The sequence below is a fragment of the Pleurodeles waltl genome, chromosome 6 (genome assembly GCF_031143425.1).
Source record: "Pleurodeles waltl isolate 20211129_DDA chromosome 6, aPleWal1.hap1.20221129, whole genome shotgun sequence".
Lineage (NCBI taxonomy): Eukaryota > Metazoa > Chordata > Amphibia > Caudata > Salamandridae > Pleurodeles > Pleurodeles waltl.
The window spans coordinates 17,303,000-17,329,192 of NC_090445.1; the positions used below are offsets into that span (position 1 = coordinate 17,303,000).

The following is a 26,193-nucleotide window of genomic DNA, read 5'->3' on the forward strand; positions in this document are numbered from 1 at the left end:
ATGCACTGACGTAAGGATCAATAGTATTGAAGTGATACCGAAACACTGCAAACAATTCAGTGGTGTATAGCCCAACAGTATTTAACAACAAACAGTGCAAACAATGAACAGGTTTATAGCCCAATAGTATTTAAGTCATCTTAAGACACTACTAACAATGCACTGGTTTATAGCCCAACAGTATTTAACAAAAAAAAAACAGTGCAAACAATGAACAGGTTTATAGCTCAACAGAATTTAAGTAATACTGAAACACTGAAAATAATGCACTGGTACATAGTCCAATTCTAAGTAACACTAAAACAATGCAAGCAAATGCACTGGTTTATAGACCAACAGTATTTAACAAAAAACACTGCAAACAGCATACAGGTTTATAGCCCAACAGTATTTAAGTGATCTTCAGACACTACGAACAATGCACTGGTTTATAGACCAACAGTATTTAACAAAAAAAACACTGCAAATGATGAACAGGTTTATAGCCCAACAGTATTTGAGTAATCTTAAGACACGACGAACAATGCGCTGTTTAGTCCAACAGTATTTAAATAATACTGAAACACTGAGAACAATGTACGGGTATACAGTCCAATCCTAAATAATCGTGAAACACTGCTAACAATGTACTGGTATAAAGTCCAATCCTAACTAATACTAAAACACTGCAGGCAAATGCACTGGTTTATAGCCCAACAGTGTTTAAGTAATACTGAAATACTGCAAACAATGCACGGTTATATAGTCCAATTCTAAATAATGCTTAAACACTGCAAACAAATGCACTGGTTTATGGGCCAACAGTATTTAAGTAATACTGAAATACTGCAAACAATGCACGGTTATGTAGTCCAATTCTAAGTAACACTAAAACACTGCAAACAAATGCACTGGTTTATGGGCCAACAGTATTTTTAAGTAATGTTAAAACTACAAACAATGCACTGGTTTACACCCCAACAGTATTTAATACGAAAACACTGCAAACAATGCACTGGTTTAGCGGCCAACAGTATTTAAGTAATAATAAAACACGGCAAAGAATGCATTGGTATATAGTTCAATTTTCAGTAATTTTCGGACAATACGATCTATGAACTTGTTTGTAGACCAACCATATTTAAGTATTTCCAAAACACTGCCAACAATGCAGTTGTGTATAGTCCAATTTAAGCAATATAAAGACAATACAAACAATGCACCAGTTTGTAGGCCAACATTATTTAAGTAATATAAAACACTGCAAACAATGCACTTGTTTATAACCCAACAGTATTTAATTAACGCTGAAACACTGCTAACAATGCACTGGAATATAGCCTAACAGTATTTAAGTAATGTTAAGACATTGCAAACAGTGCACTGGTTTATAGCCCAACAGTATTTAATAAAAAACACTGCAAACAATGAACATATGGCCCAACAGTATTTAAGTAATAATATTAAAACACTGCAAACAATGCACTGGTATGTAGTCCAATTCTAAATAATATTGAAACACTGCGAACAATGCACTGGCTTATAGCCCAACAGTATTTAATAAAAACACTGCAAACAATGCACATACAGCCCAACAGTATTTAAGTAATATTAAAACACTGCAAATAATGCACTCGTATGAAGTCTATTTCTAAATGATACTGAAACACTGCAAATAAATGCAATGGTTTATAGCCCAACAGTATGTAAGTATTGTTAAGACACTACGAAAAATACACTGGTTTACAGCCCAACAGTATTTAATAAAAACACTGCAAACAATGCACAGGTTTATAGCCCAACGGTATTTAAGTAATACTGAAATACTGCAAATTATGCACTGGTATATAGTCGAATTCTAAATAATACTGAAACACTGCAAACAAATGCACTGGTTTGTAGCCCAACAGTATTTAAGTAAGGTTAAGACACTATGAACAATGCACTGGTTTATAGCCCAACAGTATTTAAGTAATACTAAAACACTGCGAGCAATGCACTGGTTCGTAGACCAAGAGTATTTAAGTGATACTGAAACACTGCGCACAACGCACTAGGTTTATAGCCAAGCAGTATATAAGTAATACTAAAACACAGCGACCAATGCATTGGTTTACAGCCCAACAGTATTTAAATAACGCTGAGACACTGCAAACAAATGCACTGAGGTATTGCCCAACAGTATTTAAGTAATACTGAAACACTGCAAACAAATACACTGGTTTATAGCCCAACAGTATTTAAGTAATGCTGAAACACTGCAAACAAATGCACTGGGGTTTTGCCCAACAGTATTTAAGTAAAGCTGAAACACTGCAAACAAATGCACTGGGGTTTTGCCCAACAGTATTTAAATAATACTCAAACACTGCAAACAAATACAGTGGTTTATAGCAAAACAGTATTTAAGTGACGCTGAAACACTGCAAACAAATTGGGTTATTGTCCAAAAGTATTTAAGTAATACTCAAACACTTCAGTCAACGTACTGGCATATATTCTTTTTCTAAGCAATATTAAGACACTACTATTACTACCACATCTGTTTATAGCCGAAGAGTATTTAAGTAATGCTGAAGCAGTGCAAACAATGCACAGGTTAATAACCCAGCACTTTTTAGGTAACACTCGGATTTATAGCCCAACACTATTTAAGTAACACTGATAGACTGCAAAAAAGGTGCTTGATTATAGTTCAACTCTAAGTAACATGAAAACACAGAAAACAATGTATTGGTTTATAGTCTAATACCGTTGGGCAATACCGAACAATGTTGGTTTACTTCGTCTCTATTTAAGTAATAGAGAGACATATCAAACAATGCACTGGCTTACAGTTCAACCCATTTAACTAATAATACGGAAACACTGCAAACTATACACTGTTTTAAGGGCCAACTCGATTTAAGTAATAAAAGTCTAAGGTTGCTAGGTTTAGCTTAGGGCACATTTCCACATTTTTTACAAAGAAAATAAAAGTAAACAGAATTGTAAGTAAAGTGGTTGGTTCACAAGATGGGAGGAACAGCCACCAAAACAACCCTCAAAGAACAAGTCCAAGGTATAGATTTCTCCATAGAGCATTCAATCAGCAGTAAAACAATGCTGACGTTTCTTTTAGGTCCTTGGAAAGGTTTATTGTCACCAATACACTCTCATAGGTCCACAACAGCAGAGTACAAACAGTTGTTCAATCACCTAAGAAACACTGAATTTCATGATCAATATTCAGACCCATCTCTACCACATTCAGTTTCATGGTCCACACTACCTCACTCCATCTAAGTGTAAGGACCCTGTTCCCACCGTCTGTTCAACAAGTATAGTTTCTATTCAGTGATTAAAAAAATAAGCGCCCATCCTGTCCTTCTCATTCAGTAATATTAATATGTACAAAAATAGGGCATCTTGCACCCCTTGTTTCAGATCTCTGAAATGTTCTGATTTTCTTTCACATAATTGTATTTTCATACTCTCATAGCAGATTTTCTTGAGAAAAGAACACTTCACAAGGACCTATAAGAGACTTCATTGTTTTATTTCAGATGAATGAGAGCTCAAAGGCGAAATCAATATTGATGGAAGTAATTCTGAGCTACTGCAAACAATTCACTGGTTTAATACTGTAACTCTATTTTAATTATACTAAAATACTACAGTTTGTTGGTTTAGCCCAACTCTATTCCAGTAATGTTGAAAGAGCAAACAATGTTCTGATTTGTATTCAACTAGATTTAAGTAAACCTGAAACACTGCAAACAATATAGTGATTTATAGTCCAACAGTATTTAAGTAATATATTACTGTAAATAATAAACAGGCTTATAATCCAATTCAATTTAGGCAAATAATGTGGCTGGGTTAAGACCAACTGAAAATAAGTAATAGTAAAAAGCTGCAAACAATGTGCTGGTTTATAGCCCACCTCTGTCTATATAACACAGAAACACTGCAAACAACGCACGGATTTATACTACAACCCGGTTTCAATAATACAGAAACACGGTAAACACCACACTGGTTTAGTCCAACTCCGTTACGTAATGAAAGTTAAACATTGCAAATAATGCACTGATTTAGCCACCTCTAAAAGTAATATTGAATCACTGCATTCAACGTGCTAGTTTCTAGTCCGGCAAATAATGCACGGGCTTATAAACAAACTCTAAGTGATATATCAGTAATACTTAAGCACTGCAAGCAACACTGAAAACAATGTACTGTTTTTTTTTTACTCCAACTCCAAATGATACTGAAACACGTAGACCTGCTTCACAGTGCAACCAGTGTACGGCCCTGGAGGCAGACTTTCACCATGTATTACTGCACAATACTGGTCTTGGCGGAGGTACTGGAGAAGGCGGTGGAACCTTCTCCCAACTTGGCTCTGTTGGGATCCTTGGGAAAACTTGATGGGCTTGAGCACACTGCTCGCTAAGTGAGACATAGCATGTCAATGGAACGCCAGACATCCTCCCAAGCTTGCGACTGACGCTTGGGGATGGACTGCTGCTCCAAACTGGAGGAGCCCGTTTACGAGGCCATGGGTTACCCTCATAAGCACGCCAAAGTATGGGGTCAATGATGGGCTTATTCTGAACTCAGTGATGTTGCCTCTTTTGTTTGAGAGTGTGACCCTCATACTGTTCAAATCTGGGATTTGGCAAGAAATAGTGGAAGGGTACATTTGTTTGTATCTTTGTTCTTGCAAAACAATAAAATTTTGTTATCAAAAAAATAATGCTGACAATTCACACAGGGAGCTGGTTTACAGTCCAACATGATTTAAATAAAACTGAAACACAGCAAACAATGTAATACTGTTGTCAAACTTTAAGTAATACTGAAACACTGCAAAGAAAGTGCTTTATTGTCCAAATTAATTTAATCAAACAGTGTCCTGCTTTATACTACAACTCGATTTAAGTACTAAACACAGCAAACAATGCAGTCACTGGTTTAGTTCAACTCTAAGTAATAGTGAAAGACTGCAGACAATAAACTGCTTTAGTCGAACTCTAAGTAATATTGAAACACAGCAAACAATTCTTTCTTCCTGATTGTACACAGGGATTTGTGTCAGAACCCCTGGGTAGTTTCCTGGGCATGCCCACGCACCACCCATGGAACGCCCCCTAGTACAATATAGCGCAAAGTGCGCAGAGCGCAACTTTGCGTTACTTTGTTCTGATCTTACGGTCATGTGACATGCTTCCTAGAAAAAAGCAGGGCCACGGGTCATATGATGTCACTTCCTGTGATGTCATTGAGGTCGAAGGGTATGTTATGTCATTTTTGCTACCCCTGGCATTTTGGGGAATTGGCGCCAATGGCACAGAGTTGAGACATAAGCCCCTCACCAGGTTAAAGGATAGTGGAAGGGCAGAGCCCTTGAGCGACACCAGCTCTACAAGAGGGTCCAAAAAAACGGCATTGTTGTGGCACTTAGGACTAAGGAGGATCAGCCTGTCCTGAAGAAAATGATGTCGGGGGCAGGGGTGTAGGAAGTGTGTTTTTATAATCTGCAGAGATAAGACTAGCATAGGAGGATGGCATTCCAGATTTTGATAATCTGCAGCGTGTTGGCATGGGGCATGCTGGTCCTGGTAGCATGACTTACAGTCGCAGACAGCCATGGCCCCTGTGGTGATTGTAGAGTGCCACCTGTGTTCCGCCAGTGCCCAGCAGCTGACTTAGAACTGGTCGGGCAGAGATAATCCACCTGTGTGGGCGAAATTGCTTACATTCCTTATTAATGATGGAACAATCGATAACTTTACCCCAAGACAGGGGGCTCAGTAGGAACACACGATAGAGGAGAGGATTCAAGGGGCTATGCGTTTACAAAAGGTGATGTACTGCTTTTAGCAGCAACGGGAGACTTGCAGTAAGTCAGTAATCTATACTGGAATAGTTAAAGTAACCATGTCATAGGCGGAGGAGTAGGGCTCCTTTAAATACTGGCTATTTTGCCTCAACTCCTTTGTAAAGATGTTATTACAAAGTGCTTCAGAGCCCGCCATTTGAGGGTTTGATTAGGTGGCGATTTATTCTTAAGTTGTTCACCAATAATTATAAAGAAATAAACTGCAGAACCAACCCGCTTGTAGTTAACAAAAACATCACTAGTAAACAGCTGCATCGGTCGGTTTATGTTAAATTGATATTTTTTTTATGACAAAAATAAGGTGGCTCCGTTTAGCTAATGGCATTCTTCCCTCCTTAGTTTTGTGGCACATGCTTGCAATAAAAAAAAATTATCCAGTTTGCCAAGCCCGACTCCTTTTTTGACTTTGCCAATGCTTGTTCATCGAATAGGGGATCCGTTCAGGCCGTTCTTATTGCCTTGTTTGTTCCTTCTTGCACAGCGACTAATCCCTCGCCCTCTCCTCGGAGCCAGGGCTTCAGGTCTCAATCCCAGGAGCATTCATTCAAGTGAAGCGCTTGGAAGGCCCATAAGCTTCAATGCTGGGTTCTGAGGGTTGCGGCACCACAGGGGTGTTGCATTTTGAGCTGTGCCTTTCTGTGTCTATGATGCAGCCTGAGACTGAATGTAACTTAGAGGTACCGAGTGGTGAAGCCCCGCAAACTAAGCGCTAGACAGGAAAGCCTCGAACACGAGAAGCGCCGAGATACATGCTCCAGTCGATGAAAGATAAACAGACGGCGCCCCGTTCTCGGGCACAGTCCGACTCTTGCGACGTGGGCTTGCTTTCCTCATCTCCAAAGACATTCCTGGATCTCGAAGCCACACACGGAAACCCCATTATTTTATGGGCAGCTGGAGCGGGTGGTTTTTAGACCGTAGGGTATGCGACTAGCAATCCAAGAGCACAAAGTCCGACTCTGGCCATTGCTTGAAATGGAAAGGTAGAAGTCCATGTACCCTTGTCCAGAGTACCTGTTTGCTGCTGAGAACTGTGGGTACTTCTTGACCATGGTATCCATTCTCTACTGAAAAGTGCAGGTACTCCTTGTCCCAGCCCATCTGTTTACTGCGCAGAAGTGCAGGTACTCCTTGCCCCAGAGTTTGCTGCTGAGGAGTGCAGGTACCCCTTGTCCCAGAGTACCTGTTTACTGCTGAGGTGTGCAGGTACCCCTTGTCCCAGAGTACATGTTTGCTGCTGAGAACTGTGGGTACTCCTTGCCCCATGGTATCTGTTCTCTACTGAAACGTTCAGGTACTCCTTGTCCCAGAGCATCTGTTTACTGCTCAGAAGTGCAGGTACCCCTTGTCCCAGAGTACATGTTTGCTGCTGAGAACTGTGGGTACTCCTTGCCCCATGGTATCTGTTCTCTACTGAAACGTTCAGGTACTCATTGTCCCAGAGCATCTGTTTACTGCTCAGAAGTGCAGCATCTGTTTACTGCTCAGAAGTGCAGGTACTCCTTGTCCCAGACCATCTGTTTACTGCTCAGAAGTGCAGGTACTCCTTGTCCCAGAGCATCTGTTTACTGCTCAGAAGTGCAGCATCTGTTTACTGCTCAGAAGTGCAGGTACTCCTTGTCCCAGAGCATCTGTTTACTGCTCAGAAGTGCAGGTACTCCTTGTCCCAGAGCATCTGTTTGCTGCTGAGAACTGTGGGTACTCCTTGCCCCATGGTATCTAGTCTCTACTGAAAAGTGCAGGTACTCCTTGCCCCAGACCATCTGTTTACTGCTCAGAAGTGCAGGTACTCCTTGTCCCAGAGCATCTGTTTGCTGCTGAGAACTGTGGGTACTCCTTGCCCCATGGTATCTAGTCTCTACTGAAAAGTTCAGGTACTCCTTGTCCCAGAGCATCTGTTTACTGCTCGGAAGTGCAGGTACTCCTTGCCCCAGGAGTTTGCTGCTGAGGAGTGCAGGTACCCCTTGTCCCAGAGTACCTGTTTGCTGCTGAGAACTGTGAGTACTCCTTGCCCCATGGTATCTGTTCTCTACTGAAACGTTCAGGTACTCCTTGTCCCAGAGCATCTGTTTACTGCTCAGAAGTGCAGGTACTCCTTGGCCCAGAGTTTGCTGATGAGGAGTGCAGGTACCCCTTGTCGCAGAGTATCTGTTTGCTGCTGAGAACTGTGGGTACTCCTTGCCCCATGGTATCTGTTCTCTACTGAAAAGTTCAGGTACTCCTTGTCCCAGACCATTTGTTTACTGCTCAGAAGTGCAGGTACTCCTGGTCCCAGAGCATCTATTTACTGCTGAGGTGTGCAGGTACCCCTTGTCCCAGAGTACCTGTTTGCTGCTGAGAATTGTGGGTATTCCTTGCTCCATGGTATCTGTTCTCTACTGAAACGTTCAGGTACTCCTTGTCCCAGAGCATCTGTTTACTGCTCCGAAGTGCAGTTACTCATTGTCCAAGAGCATCTGTTTACTGCTCAGAAGTGCAGCATCTGTTTACTGCTCAGACGTGCAGGTACTCCTTGTTCCAGAGCATCTGTTTACTGCTGAGGTGTGCAGGTACCCCTTGTCCCAGAGTACCTGTTTGCTGCCGAGAACTGTGGGTATTCCTTGCTCCATGGTATCTGTTCTCTACTGAAACGTTCAGGTACTCCTTGTCCCAGAGCATCTGTTTACTGCTCCGAAGTGCAGTTACTCATTGTCCAAGAGCATCTGTTTACTGCTCAGAAGTGCAGCATCTGTTTACTGCTCAGACGTGCAGGTACTCCTTGTCCCAGAGCATCTGTTTACTGCTGAGAAGTGCTGGTACTCCTTGCCCCAGAGTTTGCTGCTGAGTGCAGGTACCCCTTGTCCCAGAGTACCTGTTTGCTGCTGAGAACTGTGGGTACTCCTTGCCCCATGGTATCTGTTCTCTACTGAAAATTTCAGTTACTCCTTGTCCCAGACCATCTGTTTACTGCTCAGAAGTGCAGGTACTCCTGGTCCCAGAGCATCTATTTACTGCTGAGGTGTGCAGGTACCCCTTGTCCCAGAGTACCTGTTTGCTGCTGAGAACTGTGGGTATTCCTTGCTCCATGGTATCTGTTCTCTACTGAAACGTTCAGGTACTCCTTGTCCCAGAGCATCTGTTTACTGCTCAGAAGTGCAGGTACTCCTTGTCCCAGAGCATCTGTTTGCTGCTGAGAACTGTGGGTACTCCTTGCCCCATGGTATCTAGTCTCTACTGAAAAGTTCAGGTACTCCTTGTCCCAGAGCATCTGTTTACTGCTCAGAAGTGCAGGTACTCCTTGCCCCAGGAGTTTGCTGCTGAGGAGTGCAGGTACCCCTTGTCCCAGAGTACCTGTTTGCTGCTGAGAACTGTGGGTACTCCTTGCCCCATGGTATCTGTTCTCTACTGAAACGTTCAGGTACTCCTTGTCCCAGAGCATCTGTTTACTGCTGAGAAGTGCAGGTACTCCTTGGCCCAGAGTTTGCTGATGAGGAGTGCAGGTACCCCTTGTCCCAGAGTATCTGTTTGCTGCTGAGAACTGTGGGTACTCCTTGCCCCATGGTATCTGTTCTCTACTGAAAAGTTCAGGTACTCCTTGTCCCAGACCATCTATTTACTGCTCAGAAGTGCAGGTACTCCTGGTCCCAGAGCATCTATTTACTGCTGAGGTGTGCAGGTACCCCTTGTCCCAGAGTACCTGTTTGCTGCTGAGAACTGTGGGTATTCCTTGCTCCATGGTATCTGTTCTCTACTGAAACGTTCAGGTACTCCTTGTCCCAGAGCATCTGTTTACTGCTCCGAAGTGCAGTTACTCATTGTCCAAGAGCATCCGTTTACTGCTCAGAAGTGCAGCATCTGTTTACTGCTCAGACGTGCAGGTACTCCTTGTCCCAGAGCATCTGTTTACTGCTGAGGTGTGCAGGTACCCCTTGTCCCAGAGTACCTGTTTGCTGCTGAGAACTGTGGGTATTCCTTGCTCCATGGTATCTGTTCTCTACTGAAACGTTCAGGTACTCCTTGTCCCAGAGCATCTGTTTACTGCTCCGAAGTGCAGTTACTCATTGTCCAAGAGCATCTGTTTACTGCTCAGAAGTGCAGCATCTGTTTACTGCTCAGACGTGCAGGTACTCCTTGTCCCAGAGCATCTGTTTACTGCTGAGAAGTGCTGGTACTCCTTGCCCCAGAGTTTGCTGCTGAGTGCAGGTACCCCTTGTCCCAGAGTACCTGTTTGCTGCTGAGAACTGTGGGTACTCCTTGCCCCATGGTATCTGTTCTCTACTGAAAATTTCAGGTACTCCTTGTCCCAGACCATCTGTTTACTGCTCAGAAGTGCAGGTATTCCTTGTCCCAGAGCATCTGTTTACTGCTCAGAAGTTTACTGCTCAGAAGTGCAGCATCTGTTTACTGCTCAGAAGTGCAGGTACTACCTGTCCGAGACCATCTGTTTACTGCTCAGAAGTGCAGGTACTCCTTGTCCCAGACCATCTGTTTACTGCTCAGAAGTGCAGGTACTCCTTGTCCCCAAAGTATGTTTGCTGCTGAGAAGTTCAGTTACTCCTCGCCCCAGGGGACAGGTTTACTGCAGAGAAGTGCAGATGGTGCAAATGGAAGAGGTGCAGGTAATGAGTTCCTGGGGGCAGGTGCCCATTTAAAGCACCGACTCCTGCATGGTTGAGGTTATAAGGGCCCGCCGAGCAGTACTGAAATGACATATATAATCCTGCCTTCCAAGGACATGCTGGCACTGAGGCCTGTGCCCACATTCACAACACCAGGCACACGCACTCTTTGCGAATGAGTCCCCTGGTTTGCAGGGAGACCTGCTGGGTGGAAGGCGGCCTCCTCGCCGTGTGGACACCACAGATAACCTCGCACCCAGTACTGAAGCCTGGAATCTGAAAGTACAACACGAGTCTGGAGCAGCAGGTATCTGAAGCATGTACCCCAAGGCGCTAGAAGACACAAGTACCAGCCTGTTCCTCCGGACCAAACCGGCTCCCACCTCATCCTTCCATGGCGGCCGGGCGGCTGCACTTACAGACCCGATCCAGAAAAGGTGGGACATACATGATCCATCATTCTGCTGTATGCTTTATTCACCCGCACAGGGGAAAGCAACGCGATGCCCCGGAAATGACTGACACACTCAGTGACGTCAATGACCTAGGTCTACTCTGAAACCAGCTTTACAATTCACTGATGGCAATTTAACTTCGAGGGCAAACAGAGCTCTCGGCGGTTTGCATCTCTCTTCAAACGAAAATAGGTCATTAAAATATTCCAAGCAGTCTATGTAAATTACAGCCCATGTCCCTGGAGGCGCGCGAAGCTCTCCCTTTTAACAAAAAATGTGTTTACATAAAAACATTACTCTCCAAATACTGCAGCGAGGCGTTTGGATACAAGAACGAGCAGGGGCCAGAAGGCGCGGAGTGCGGGACGCTTGACCACAGCTGCACCCGGCTTAAAGGGCTTCATTAAAGGGACGTGGTGGGCAAGGAGGCTGGAGCAGCGCGCACTGTGCAGGGCATCACCCCACAGATGCCAGCCGGAGCCCCCACACAACTGGTCCAGGCGTGCGAGACCCCCCTGTAAGGATGCGCTAAAGACTCACTCCTGCTCAGCCAATGGCACTGCTCGGTGGCCACAAACCTTCCTCTGCCTGGCACCACGGCCAGCCAATCGGATCTCTCCGTCTGCACACATCTGCCACTGCATGGCACGGTCCGTCCAACAATGGCACTGCTCGAACCGAACACACCTTTCCCTGCATGGCACTGAGCCGGTGCCAATGTTCACACACCTTACCCTGCATGGCACTGAGCCGGTGCCAACGCTCAATGTCCACACAGCTTTCCCTGCATGGCACTGAGCCAGTACCAATGTCCAGACACCTTCCCCGCATGGTACTGAGCCGGTGCCAACGCTCAATGTTTACACACCTTCCCCTGCATGGCACTGAGCCGGTACCAATGTTTACACACCTTCCCCGCATGGCACTGAGCCGGTGCCAACGCTCAATGTTTACACACCTTCCCCGCATGGTACTGAGCCGGTACCAATGTTCACACACCTTACTCTGTATGGCACTGAGCCGGTGCCAACGCTCAATGTTTACACACCTTCCCCTGCATGGCACTGAGCCGGTACCAATGTTTACACGCCTTCCCCGCATGGTACTGAGCCGGTACCAATGTTCACACACCTTCCCCGCATGGCACTGAGCCGGTGCCAACGCTCAATGTTTACACACCTTCCCCTGCATGGCACTGAGCCGGTACCAATGTTTACACACCTTCCCCTGCATGGCACTGACCCGGTGCCAACGCTCAATGTCCACACAGCTTTCCCTGCATGGCACTGAGCCAGTACCAATGTCCAGACACCTTCCCCTGCATGGCACTGAGCCGGTACCAATGTTCACACACCTTCCCTGCATGGCACTGAGCCGGTGCCAACGATAAATGTTCACACATCTCTGCGCCTGGCACCACGACCAACCAATGAGACCTCTCGCTGTGCACACATGAGAGTGCCAACCCTGGATATTCAAGCACTGTTCTATGCATGGCACTGTGCGAAGGGCAGTGTTCAATCTTCACACACCTTTCAATTCAAGTCACTGTTACAGGGGGGCTTTTTCTTAACACACAGTTCAATGCATGGCACGGTGGAGGGGCAGACTGGGTCTTGACAGAACCTTTTCCAGCCTGGCACGGTGCCAGGGCTCCATTTATGTGTGGGTGTCTCCCTGGACCTTGGCTTGCTCCTTGCCCACCTATCCCCACACTTATTTCACTGTACGGTTCTGTCCCTGTGCCACGGCTCAATCCTCAAACTTCTGCCCGCATGGCACCGTGTCAAGGCTGGATCTCCATACACCTATTCCTGTGTGCTCTAACCCCGTGCCAGGGTTTAATCCTCACACAACTCTTCCTGCATCGCATTGTACCCGAGCCGGATCCTCACACACCATTCCCTGTGCCCACCTCTCGCTGGGCTCTCCAGCCCTGAGCCAGGCTTCTATCCTCGCGCACATTTCCTTGTGCCAGGGGCCGATCCTCGAACACCTTTCCCTGTGCCAGTGGTCCATCCTCGCGCACCTTTCCATGTGCCAGGGGTCCCTCCTCGCGCACCTTTCCATGTGCCAAGGGTCCCTCCTCGCGCACCTTTCCATGTGCCAGTGTCAATTTACGTGCACCTTTCCCTGTGCCAGGGGTCCATCCTTTCCATGTGCCAGGGGTCCATCCTTTCCCTGTGCCAGGGGTCCATCCTCGCACACCTTTCCCTGTGCCAGGGGTCCATCCTCGTGCACCATTCCCTGTGCCAGCGGTCCATCCTCGCGCACCATTCCCTGTGCCAGAGTCCATCCCCGCACGCCTGTGCCAGAGTCCATCCCCGCACACATGTGCCTGTGCCAGAGTCCATCCCCGCACACATGTGCCTGTGCCAGGGTCCAATCCCCGCACACATGTGCCTGTGCCAGGGTCCGTCCCCACACATGTGCCTGTGCCAGGGTCCATCCCCGCACACCTCTCCCTGGGCTCTCTTACCCTGTGCCAGAGTCCGTCCCCGCACACACGTGCCTGTGCCAGGGTCCGTCCCCGCACACACGTGCCTGTGCCAGGGTCCGTCCCCGCACACACGTACCTGTGCCAGGGTCCGTCCCCGCACACACGTACCTGTGCCAGGGTCCGTCCCCGCACACACGTACCTGTGCCAGGGTCCGTCCCCGCACATGTACCTGTGCCAGGGTCCGTCCCCGCACATGTACCTGTGCCAGAGTCCATCCCCACACACGTGCCTGTGCCAGGGTCCATCCCGCACACCTCTCCCTGGGCTCTCTTACCCTGTGCCAGGGTCCGTCCCCGCACACACGTGCCTGTGCCAGGGTCCGTCCCCGCACACACGTGCCTGTGCTAGGGTCCGTCCCCGCACACACGTGCCTGTGCCAGGGTCCGTCCCCGCACACACGTGCCTGTGCCAGGGTCCGTCCCCGCACACATGTGCCTGTGCCAGAGTCCATCCCCGCACACCTCTCCCTCCCTGGGCTCTCTTACCCTGTGCCAGAGTCCATCCCCGCACACATGTACCTGTGCCAGGGTCCGTCCCCGCACACACGTGCCTGTGCCAGGGTCCGTCCCCGCACACACGTGCCTGTGCCAGGGTCCGTCCCCGCACACACGTGCATGTGCCAGGGTCCGTCCCCGCATATGTGCCTGTGCCAGGGTCCACCCCCGCACATGTGCCTGTGCCAGGGTCCATCCCGCACACCTCTCCCTGGGCTCTCTTACCCTGTGCCAGGGTCCGTCCCCGCACACACGTGCCTGTGCCAGGGTCCGTCCCCGCACACATGTGCCTGTGCCAGGGTCCGTCCCCACACACATGTGCCTGTGCCAGGGTCCGTCCCCACACACATGTGCCTGGGCTCTCTTACCCTGTGCCAGAGTCCATCCCCGCACACATGTACCTGTGCCAGGGTCCGTCCCCGCACACACGTGCCTGTGCCATGGTCCGTCCCCGCACACACGTGCCTGTGCCATGGTCCGTCCCCGCACACACGTGCCTGTGCCAGGGTCCGTCCCCGCACACCTCTCCCTGGGCTCTCTACCCCCGTGTCAGGGTCCATCCCCGCACATGTGCCTGTGCCAGGGTCCATCCCCGCACACATGTGCCTGTGCCAGGGTCTGTCCCCGCGCACACGTGCCTGTGCCAGGGTCCGTCCCCGCGCACACGTGCCTGTGCCAGGGTCCGTCCCCGCACACACGTGCCTGTGCCAGGGTCCGTCCCCGCACACATGTGCCTGTGCCAGAGTCCATCCCCGCACACATGTACCTGTGCCAGGGTCCATCCCCGCACACATGTACCTGTGCCAGGGTCCATCCCCGCATACATCTCCCTGGGCTCTCTTACCCTGTGCCAGGGTTCATCCCCGCACACATGTACCTGTGCCAGGGTCCGTCCCCGCACACATGTACCTGTGCCAGGGTCCGTCCCCGCACACACGTGCCTGTGCCAGGGTCCGTCCCCGCACACACGTGCCTGTGCCAGGGTCCGTCCCCGCACACATGTGCCTGTGCCAGGGTCCGTCCCCGCACACATGTGCCTGTGCCAGAGTCCATCCCCGCACACATGTACCTGTGCCAGGGTCCATCCCCGCACACATGTACCTGTGCCAGGGTCCATCCCCGCATACATCTCCCTGGGCTCTCTTACCCTGTGCCAGGGTTCATCCCCGCACACATGTACCTGTGCCAGGGTCCGTCCCCGCACACATGTACCTGTGCCAGGGTCCGTCCCCGCACACACGTGCCTGTGCCAGGGTCCGTCCCCGCACACATGTACCTGTGCCAGGGTCCATCCCCGCACACATGTACCTGTGCCAGGGTCCATCCCCGCACACATGTACCTGTGCCAGGGTCCATCCCCGCATACATCTCCCTGGGCTCTCTTACCCTGTGCCAGGGTTCATCCCCGCACACATGTACCTGTGCCAGGGTCCGTCCCCGCACACATGTACCTGTGCCAGGGTCCGTCCCCGCACACACGTGCCTGTGCCAGGGTCCGTCCCCGCACACACGTGCCTGTGCCAGGGTCCGTCCCCGCACACATGTACCTGTGCCAGGGTCCATCCCCGCACACATGTACCTGTGCCAGGGTCCATCCCCGCACACATGTACCTGTGCCAGGGTCCATCCCCGCATACATCTCCCTGGGCTCTCTTACCCTGTGCCAGGGTCCATCCCCGCACACATGTACCTGTGCCAGGGTCCATCCCCGCACACATGTACCTGTGCCAGGGTCCATCCCCGCACACATGTACCTGTGCCAGGGTCCATCCCCGCACACATCTCCCTGGGCTCTCTACCCCCGTGCCAGTTCCCATCCCCGCACACCCCTCCATGTGCCATCTCCCCCTGTGCCGGAGGTCCACCCCTCCATGTGCCAGTTTGCACCCAGCACACCTCCCCGCCTGGCTGGAGGGCAGAAGGCGGTGTTTACAGCCGGCTGATCCAGGCACAGACGATGCTGTTTGCTCCCACTCCGCCGCAGAAGCACGGCTTTGTTTTGGCAACAAACGAGGCTGGGTGGGGGCTCTGGCAGCGGGAAGCCGGGGACAGCCGCTCTCGCCCCCGCAGCAGTCTGGGCTGAGGGAGAGGAGACGGCACTGGAAACATCCAAGGCTCAGGTGCTGGAGTGCCGGGGTGTGTGGGCAGCAGCCCCCGGGCCACCTCCGGGAGCCCCCTGGGCGTGGAATGTGAGCTGTGGGAGGTGGGCTTCTGTCCAGTGCCACCCCCCCGCCCTCGGGGCTTCCCCTGACCCCCTCTGGCTCCATCCGATCCCCTCGGACACCCCACCCCAATTATCCTCCCTCGGCTGACCATGATGGACCAGCCTTCACCCCACAGCTAACTAATGACAGCACTCACCCCCAGGGGACTGTCGATGGACTCCCCTTCTCTTCTGTTCACCAATCAGGGCATCACCCCATCCCAGCAAAACCAGTCAATGATGGACCCCCCCCTCCCGACAGCTGTCCCATGATGGACTCATCCCCAGTGGGTTCATGACGGCCCCCTGCCACACCCACCACCTAACACATGGGGATTGACTCATTCCTAAGGTTACACATGATAGACTCACCCCCTCAAGTTGACACATCATAGACTCACCCCCTCAAGTTGACACATCATACACTCACCCCCTCAAGTTGACACATCATACACTCACTCCTCCCAGGTTGAAACATTACGATAGACTCACCCCCTCCCCAAGTAGGCACTTGATAGGCTCAGCCGCTCCCAAGGTTGACACATGGACTAGGTTGACACATGGACTCACCCCCTCCCCAGGTTGACACTTGATAGGCTCAGCCGCTCCCAAGGTTGACATATGGACTCACCCCTCCCCTGGTTGACACACGATGATGGACTCACCCCCTCCCCTGGTTGAGACATTATGAGGGACTCACCCCTCCCCAGCTGTAACATGATAAACTTACTCCAGCCCCCAGCTGGCCGCAGAGAGGTTCATTATCCCACCCCCTTCCTTTGCTGTCAACAGATGGAGACCCATCCCCCCACAGACGTCCCCTCCTGACCAACTGTACACTCCCCCTCACCACAGAGGGCCTCAGCCTATCCACTTCCTGCCTCCTCAGTAACCTCATGACACCCTCACTGACCCCATACCCCCTCCAGCCTCTTCGGTGACCCCGTGACCCCCACAGCCTCTTCAGTGACCCTACAGCTTCCTCAGTGACACCCTGACCCCAGCCTCCTCAGTGACACCCTGACCCCAGCCTCCTCAGTGACACCCTGACCCCGGTCTCCTCAGTGACACCCTGACCCCAGTCTCCTCAGTGACACCCTGACCCCAGCCTCCTCAGTGACACCCTGACCCCAGCCTCCTCAGTGACACCCTGACCCCAGCCTCCTCAGTGACACCCTGACCCAAGTCTCCTCAGTGACACCCTGACCCCAGTCTCCTCAGTGACACCCTGACCCCAGCCTCCTCAGTGACACCCTGACCCCAGCCTCCTCAGTGACACCCTGACCCCAGCCTCCTCAGTGACACCCTGACCCCAGCCTCCTCAGTGACACCCTGACCCCAGTCTCCTCAGTGACACCCTGACCCCAGCCTCCTCAGTGACACCCTGACCCCAGCCTCCTCAGTGATCCTGTGACTCCAGCCTCCTCAGTGACCCCATAGCCCCCAGCCTCTTCAGTGACACCTGTCTCTTTGGTGACCCTATGACCCCCAGCTTCTTCAGTGACCCCATGACCCCTCCCAGCTCTATTCAGTGACCCCCATGACCCCCAGCCTCCTGTGACCCCATGACCCCCTCCAGCCTCCTGTGACCCCATGACCCCCTCCAGCCTCCTCAGTGACCCCATGACCCCCTCCAGCCTCCTCAGTGACCCCATGACCCCCTCCAGCCTCCTCAGTGACCCCATCACCCCCTCCAGCCTCCTCAGTGACCCCATTACCCCTCCTGCCTCCTCAGTGACCCCATGACCCCATGACCCCCTCCAGCCTCCTCAGTGACCCCATCACCCCTCCAGCCTCCTCAGTGACCCCATGACCCCCTCCAGCCTCCTCAGTGACCCCATTACCCCCTCCTGCCTCCTCAGTGACCCCATGACCCCCTCCAGCCTCCTCAGTGACCCCATCACCCCTCCAGCCTCCTCAGTGACCCCATGACCCCCTCCAGCCTCCTCAGTGACCCCATGACCCCCTCCTGCCTCCTCAGTGACCCCAGCCTCTTCAGTGACCCCATGACCCCCTCCAGCCTCCTCAGTGACCCCATGACCCCCTCCAGCCTCCTCAGTGACCCTGTGACTTCCCAGCATCCTCAGTGACACCCTCCCTCTTCAGTGACCCATGACCCCCCTGGCCCTCCTCCCAGGATCCTCAGTGACCCCCATGTCCCTCCCCCCCAGGATCCTCAGTGACCCCCCATGTCCCCCCCCCCCCCCTTTTTCCTTCCCTCCCCCCCCGGGTCGACAGTTGCATCCCTGCCAGTGCCTGGTCCCCTCCCAGCTCCCCTCACTCACCCAGAGCTCGCTGCCCCAGCTCATGGCTCCGCTGCCGAGCCCCCGGAGCTCGGACACCCGCCCTGCTGCTCTGCCCGCCGGAGCTGCGCTCTCCCCGCCTCGTACGACCGCTCGCTGGCTGCGGCACGGGGGCGCGGGCCGCGGGCACGAGCCTGCGGGAGACCGCAGCGACACTGAAGACGGACTGGCGGCGGCGGGGCCCAGCGCCCGCTCTGGCGGCGACGGACCAGGCGGCCATCTTGGAAGGGAGCCGGAACGGAGGAGCGAGCCGACAGGGAACGGAGATCCAAGCCTTCAGGAAGACCTGCTTCCCTCAGAGGCGAAAAACCGTTAATATTGTGCTTGTTTGCAGCCAACTCTTTAAAACTCTCTGATGATTTTAGTAAAAGCGACGTGAAATATTTGGAATATTTAACACCACAATTATTTACACATGATAACAGCGCATTCGAAAAATCCTCCATTTAATAATCTTGTGCGTATGTGCCGCTGTCCTAATCTCCGGTGGGCTTGAAGGCACCAGTTAACGTTCACTCTCCCCGAGCGTCTAGTCCGTCTACGATGTCCACGTCCCAGCCGGGGTGTGGGACGTCCGTTGAAGCCCGGAGGCGTAACTTTACGAGAAAGGGGAGGGGCGCAAAGTGACAGCTCTGAAGGGGACGCGCAGCGCGCGCTCGTAGGCAAATAACGGAACGGGCCCGATAGGGAGCATCTGTGACGGGGTGAAGACGTCACCGAGCCGCGGTGGGGTGGGCTTGCGCGTGCCTCCAGCTCAATCAGCCAACGGACGGCGCCCTCGCGCTCGCAGGGCTGTTGACGAGGGTCCACGCGCCCATTGGACGCGGAGGCGGCCTCGCGCCGCTCGCGGCGGCACGCGACCGACCCCCCAAGAAGACTGCGCGCGCAACCCCCCTGCGTAGATTCGACCAGTGCGTAGGGCTCGTGCGCCGCCCGCAGGCTGTTCCCGCCCTTTCTCCTCACACCTCCCGAGCGCCCCGAGGCGGACGCAGGGCGCCCCCCAACCGCCCAGGGGCGACGGCCTCGACCATTACAACTCGTCCTATGTGGAAGCGAGGGGCCTCCCGGGCCGCTTTTCTTTCTATAAATATATTTTTCATGCGTCCCGGATTTGCCGGGACAGTCCCGGGGTTTCTCCAAATGTCTTGTCAGATTTCGGGAAATTTCGCTCATGTCTCGGTTTTTAGAGGGGGTCGCCTGAAAACCACGAGGTGCCTCTTTATGTTTTCCAAAGCAGAGATAGTAGCAGCTGTTATAAGAAAGTAATTTAATTATCAGGCATGGTGCTGCCTTTAAAAATTTCGTTTTATATTCTTGCTTTATTTTTATAAGGCTCAGCGCTTTAATTCTGCGCGGTCCGTTGAAGTAAAATTGTAGTCCTTAGGTCGAGCGCACAAGCGCTTTGAACTGTTAGTGTTGTGGGCTTTTAACCACGCCCACCCCACGCCCGTCACTATCACTCGCTCGTGGGCTTGCCTTTCAAAAAATCCCTTGATGTCATTGGTAAATGCTTTACGTTTGTCCCGCCTTGGGGTGGTTTTGTTACCGCCTTGAAGCCTGACCCTGCTACATGGATTATTGCACGATTGGTGATATACTTAATCTGCAAACTTTATTTTTCCGTTTGTGTCTCTCCTTCGTGCTGCGTGGTGGCCACGGTGCGCACTGCGCAGAACAGCGCGAACCCGATCGTTGGTACTGGAGAGCTGGTCACATTGTTCACAGTTACCTAATCAGAGTCATTTCTTGTGGCGCTCCCCTTAAAACCCTTGAAATTGGTAAATGCTTTACAGTAAAACAGAAATAAAAGCAAAAGCAGCTCTCCTGGTACAGCGGGAGTGCCGATAATACAATATTCACTGCACTCGGAAAATTCGCCTCATAATGCTTTGCGGGCATAACTTTTGCAAAGCTTTTTTGCTCATAACTCAGCCTGTGGTGATCCTAGGACAAGGGGACCACCACCAAAATGTTCACATCAACGTGCTCTTTCTGTCTATACCATCCCTAGGTTCCCCACACTAGGTCAGTGGTGCCCCAAAATAATAACCCCTCCTACCATTCAGTGTCTTTTTAAGAGCACCTTTGTTTTACAGCTGGGAATAGCTTGTGTTTTAAGCATTTGTAATATTGCTATTGGCCTGCTACCCCTGAAAATGTTTACTGCACTATGCCTCCTAGTGGTGAAATACATGGTTACACTGCATAATTTATTGCCATTTTCTTTTCTTGTGGTTATGCCCTCTTGGTGCTAACTATATAGTTACATGACTGTTTCTTACAAATGCTTTTTCATTGGGGTGTCTTTTAGGGGCTGTTCTAAGCAGTACAGTCATATCAACATACTAAAATATTTGTGGCACAGAAACTTGCCCCGTAATCCTTTGCAGGGCATTACTTTTTCAAAACATTTTAGCCCATAACTCAGCCTGTGGTGGTCCTAAAACAACGGGACCGCCTTCAAAACATTGACCACAATGTGCTCTTTTCTGTTTACATCATCTCTGGGTCCTCACAGTTAGTGGGGACTCCAAAATAATAGCCCCTACCACCATTCATTAACTTTATATTTTCTCGTGGCTGGAACTTTTGTTTTACAGTTGGTAGAAGTTATGTTTTATGGGCCTTGTTTGTAATATCATTGCAATAGTCCCGGCTGCCCTGAAAATGTGTAATGCACTATGCCCTTTAAGGGCTAAATATATGGTTACATTGAATTACTTTCTACCATTATTTTTTCATGTGGTTATGCTTTTTAAGGGCTTACTGTATGGCTACATGACCATGTTTCTTCCAAATGCTATTTTTATTGTGGTGTTCTGTAGGGGCTGTTCTGAGCATTGCAGTCAACATACTATTATATCTGCGGCACAAAAACTTGCCCCATAATGCTGTGCAGGACATTACTTTTTACAAAACATTTTTGCTCATAACTCAGCCTGTGGTGGCCCTAGGACAATGGGACTACCTTCAAAACGCTCTTTCTGTCTACGTCATCTCTGGGTCCCCACACTAGGATAGTGGGGACCCCAAAATAATAACCCCTCCCACCATTCAATGTCTTTTAAGCTTTCTCATGGCTACAACGTTTGTTTTACTGCCGGGAAAAGTTTTGTTTAAAAAGCCTTGTTTTCTCACACCAATCTTAGTAGACAAATCCAGGTTGTCATCCACATCAGCCCCACACTCAGTTGGACTATCATCTTCAAGATTAACCCCTTCTGGGCTGTTCTCATTAGCATCATTACAATCCTCCTACACATCCCTAGTAACCTCTGAACTTTTACTATATACATTATGGTCATTTTTAGGTCAAGCATAGCAGCGTGCGAGCACTGCGCTTCTCAACGTTTTCTTATATAGCACTTGGTAATACAGGTTCTGCCATTTCATAGCGCTGCAAAGCAGGTGCCATTCTAAACAAAATCACTATAATTCATTTAAATCGACCTTGCAGACATGAATAGGTGAAAAGGGTATGTCAGGATTGTAATCTATGACATTCTGGTTCTGTCAAGAGCTTTGCAGTGGGTGCATTAACCAAAAGACTTGAGTAGAGCTTAACAGTAGGCGGTAGCACGTGCTCTTGATAGCGTCCGGAAGTTCACCAACCAAGCACATAGGTTAGTTCTATGCAAGAAGATGATGAAAGGTGTTGTCATGACTCCAGACCCAAGCACTTCACAGCCTTAAGCTTGATAGCAAAAAACATCTAGCCTTTGGATGTAAATTGGGCCTCTTCAAATAGAGTTCAGTTAGCATGAGCTCGATTCAAATGTATTCCAGCACTTTACATGAGCACCGGTTACGTTACACAAGAACACATTCATTTTTGGTAGCAAGGGGAGATTAATTGATTTACCCAGAATCACAGGATGTTGAGCCGGCGCCGTGACTTGAACCGTGTTCCCCCGGCAGCTGCGGCCCTTACGCCACATCCTCTCCCCTAGAGTACTTTGTCTGGTGCGTGTTGGGGCAGTCTGGGAATAACTTTTTAATATAGCGCTTGGTAATACAGGTTCTGCCATTTCATAGCACTGCAAAGCAGGTGCCATTCTTAACAAAATCACTATAATTAATTTACAGTTAAGCTGCCTCTTCTGTTATTCTCTTTGTATACAGTCAATGTTTTTAAAAGTTAGGCTGGAACTGCCAATGTAGAGGAATAATTCCTGTGAAAGTTTAACACACAGAAATATATGGCTGCCCCCTTTTCTTTGTTCCTAACCCTTTTGACCCCCTCATTCTCCGGGTTAAATGCCACTAAGGTGCCTCTTTGTGGCTTGTTTGGTGCTATAAAAGTTTAGGTAAATAAACTTGAAAGGGTTGCATTTCTAGGGTATCACAGCCAGTCTGTAGGAATGAGGCAAAAACATTTCCAAGATGGTTGCCTTGTTGTGTCCTCTTTCCTGCAGCGACAGGTCTGGGAGGGTTGCTTGGCACCTGTCATACACCACCTATACTCCAAACCAAACAAGTAGGTAAAAGACATTGTCATTTGCAGCACCAATGGCTCTAACTCTCACAAATGCAAGACCTATTGCATTGCCAAAGCTTGTTTAAAATTGTAATCCTTTTGAGATTTCAGACCTTGCCCTGACTCCACTGAATTGCATTGTGCAAAACTTGTATCACTTTCAAAGGTTCAGAGAACTGACTCTCTCCCTACCTACCTTACAAGGTTTTTTAACCTTAACCCACATGCCTTCCTTGACCACAACTTTCGTGGGCATTTTCTCAGAATCACACAAACCATATCTCAAAGGTGTATCAGTAATATTTCTGCTTACACTCTCAATAGAAATATTAGTACTTGAGGATTGCAGTAACAGTCCAGGATTACCCTCAGGTCTCAGCCCCCTTCCTCTCATGACCTCCATACCGTTTCCAAATCTTAATTGTTCTTCACTGCCAATTGCACAGCTTTTTTCATTAAACCTTTCCAACACTCCATTGCCACTGGAATTATACAGTGAAGTAGTCCAGTGTTTAATTGTAGGAAAGTACCATCTTGCCTGGCATGTTACCCCCATTTTTACATGTATGTCAGTTTGTTTTTGCCTGTCTCACTGAGATCCTACTAGCCAGGACCCCGGTGCTCATAGTTTGTGGCCTGAATGTGTATCCCTGTGTAGTGACTAACTGTGTGACTGAGGCGCTGCTAGCCAGAACCTCCGTGCTTATGCTCTCTCTGCCTTTAAATTTGTCACTATAGGCTAGTGACCACTTTTACAAATTCTAATTGGCACACTGGAACACCCTTATAATTCCCTAGTATATGGTACCTAGGTACCCAGGGTATTGGGGTTCCAGGAGATCCCTATGGGCTGCAGCATTTCTTTTGCCACCCATAGGGAGCTCAGACAAATTTTACACAGGACTTCCCCTGCAGCCCGAGTGAAATAACGCACACGTTATTTCACAGCCATTTTCACTGCACTTAAATAACTTATAAGTCACCTATATGTCTAACCTTCACTTGTTGAAGGTTAGGAGCAAAGTTACTAAGTGTGAGGGTACCCTTGCACTAGCAAAGGTGCCCCCACACAGGTCAGGGCCATTTCCCCGGACTTTGTGAGTGCAGGGACACCATTACACGCAAGCACTACATATAGGTCAATACCTATATGTAGCTTCACAATGGTAACTCCGAATATGGCCATGTAACATGTCTAAGATCATGGAATTGTTCCCCCATGCCAAATCTGGTATTGGGGTGCCAATCCCATGCATCCCCGGGGCTCCACTATGGACCCCGGGTACTGCCAAACCAGCTCTCTGGGGTTTTCTCTGCAGCTACCGCTGCTGCCACCCCACAGACAGGGTTCTGCCCTCCTGAGATCTGGGCAGCCCAGGCCAAGGAAGGCAGAACAAAGAATTTCCTCTGAGAGAAGGTGTTACACCCTCTCCCTTTGGAAATAGGTGTTAAAGGCTGGGGATGGGTAGCCTATCCCAACCTCTGGAATCGCTTTGAAGGGCACAGATGGTGCCCTTCTTGCATAAGCCAGTCTACACCAGTTCAGGGATCCCCCAGTCCCTGCTCTGGCGCGAAACTGGACAAAGGAAAGGGGAGTGGCCACTCCCCTGTCCATCACCACCCCAGGGGTGGTGCCCAGAGCTGCTCCAGTGTGTCCCAGACCTCTGCCATCTTGGATCCAGAGGTGTGAGGGCACTCTGGAGGCCTCTGAGTGGCCAGTGCCAGCGGTTGACGTCAGAGACCCTTCCTGATAGGTGCTTACCTGACTAGGTGGCCAATCCTCCTCTTAGGGCTATTTATGGTCTCTCCAGTGGCCTTTTCCTTAGATAACGACTTGCAAGAATTCACCAGAGTTCCTCTGCACCTCTCTCTTCGACTTCTGCCAAGGATCGACCGCTGACTGCTCCAGGACGCCTGCAACGAAGTAGCAAGAAGACTACCAGGGACATTGTAACACCTAATCCTGCCGGCTTTCTCGACTGGTTCCTGGTGGTGCATGCTTTGGGGGCTGTCTGCCTTCATCCTGCACTGGAAGCCACAAAGAAATCTCCTGTGGGTCGATGGAATCTTCCCCCTGCTTCAGCAGGCACCAAACTTCAGCTTCACCGGTCCCCTGGATCCCCTCTCATCGTGACGAGCGTGGTCCCTGGAACACAGGTGGTGGACCCAAGTGACCCAGACTGTCCAGTGGTCCATCTCTCCAAATTTGGAGGAGGTAAGTCCTTGCCTCCCCTCCCCTCTCCAGACAGTAATCCTGTGTACCGCATGAACTGCAGCTACTTGGGCTTCTGTGCACATTTCCACGAAATCCTTCATGCACAGCCAATCCTAGGTCCCCAGCACTCTGTCCTGCGATGCTCAGCTCCCTGAGTTGATCTCCGGCTTCGTGGGACCCTCTTTTGCCATGTTGAGATGACCGCTGTGTTCAGACTTCTTGAACCCGTGTTGAAGTGCTTCTGTGGGTGCAACCTTCTTGTGCATGGGCTCTCTACGTTGCTGAGGGCCCCCTCTGTCTCCCCTCCCAAGTGGCGCCATCCTGGTCCTTCCTGGGTCCGGGCAGCACCCTTTATCTTCAACCGCGACTCTCGCAGCTAGCAAGGCTTGCTTGCGGTCTTTTGCCAAAGAAACAACTCTGCATCCTCCAGCACGCCGTGAGACATCTGCACAAAGGAGAAGTTCCTAGCACCTTTCGTTGTTGCAGAATCTTCAGCTTCTTCCATCTGGAGGCAGCCATTTTGCACCTTCATCCGGGGTTTAGTGGGCTCCTGCCCCCCCTGGACACTTTAGCGACTCTTGGACTTGGTCCCAATTCTTTGCAGGTCTTCAGGTCCAGGAATCTGTCTTCAGTGCTTTGCAGTCTGTTGTGGTCTTTGCAAAGTCCTCTATCACGACTTTAGTGTGTTTCTGGGGAAATAGTAGTACTTTACTCCTACTTTTCAGGGTCTTGGGGTGGGGTATCTTGGACACCCTTAGTGTTTTCTTACACTCCCAGCGACCCTCTACACACTACACTAGGCCTGGGGTCCCTACGTGGTTTGCATTCCACTTTCTTAGTATATGGTTTGTGTTGCCCCTAGGCCTATTGCATCCTATTGTATTCTACAGTGTTTGCACTACTTTCTGACTGTTTTACGTACCTGATTTTGGTTTGTGTGTATATTTTGTGTATTTTACTTTCCTCCTGAGGGAGTATATCCTCTGTGATATTTTTGGCACATTGTCACTAAAATAAAGTACCTTTACTTTTAGTAACTCTGAGTATTGTCTTTCTTTTGCTATAGTACCTATATATGATA

The 26,193-nt window shown here is 50.1% G+C and overlaps 1 protein-coding gene across 1 annotated transcript in view; it reads right to left on the bottom strand.

The window, feature by feature from the left end:
* Positions 1 to 18,588, bottom strand: part of FNBP1 (formin binding protein 1) — a 331,426-nt gene extending 312,838 nt beyond the window's left edge. The window contains exon 1 of the mRNA XM_069241973.1: positions 18,403 to 18,588. Within this exon, the coding sequence (XP_069098074.1) occupies positions 18,403 to 18,426 (24 nt within the window). The 5' untranslated portion in view covers positions 18,427 to 18,588. The remainder of the gene's footprint in view (positions 1 to 18,402) is intronic.
* Between the last annotated feature and the right edge of the window lie 7,605 nt (positions 18,589 to 26,193).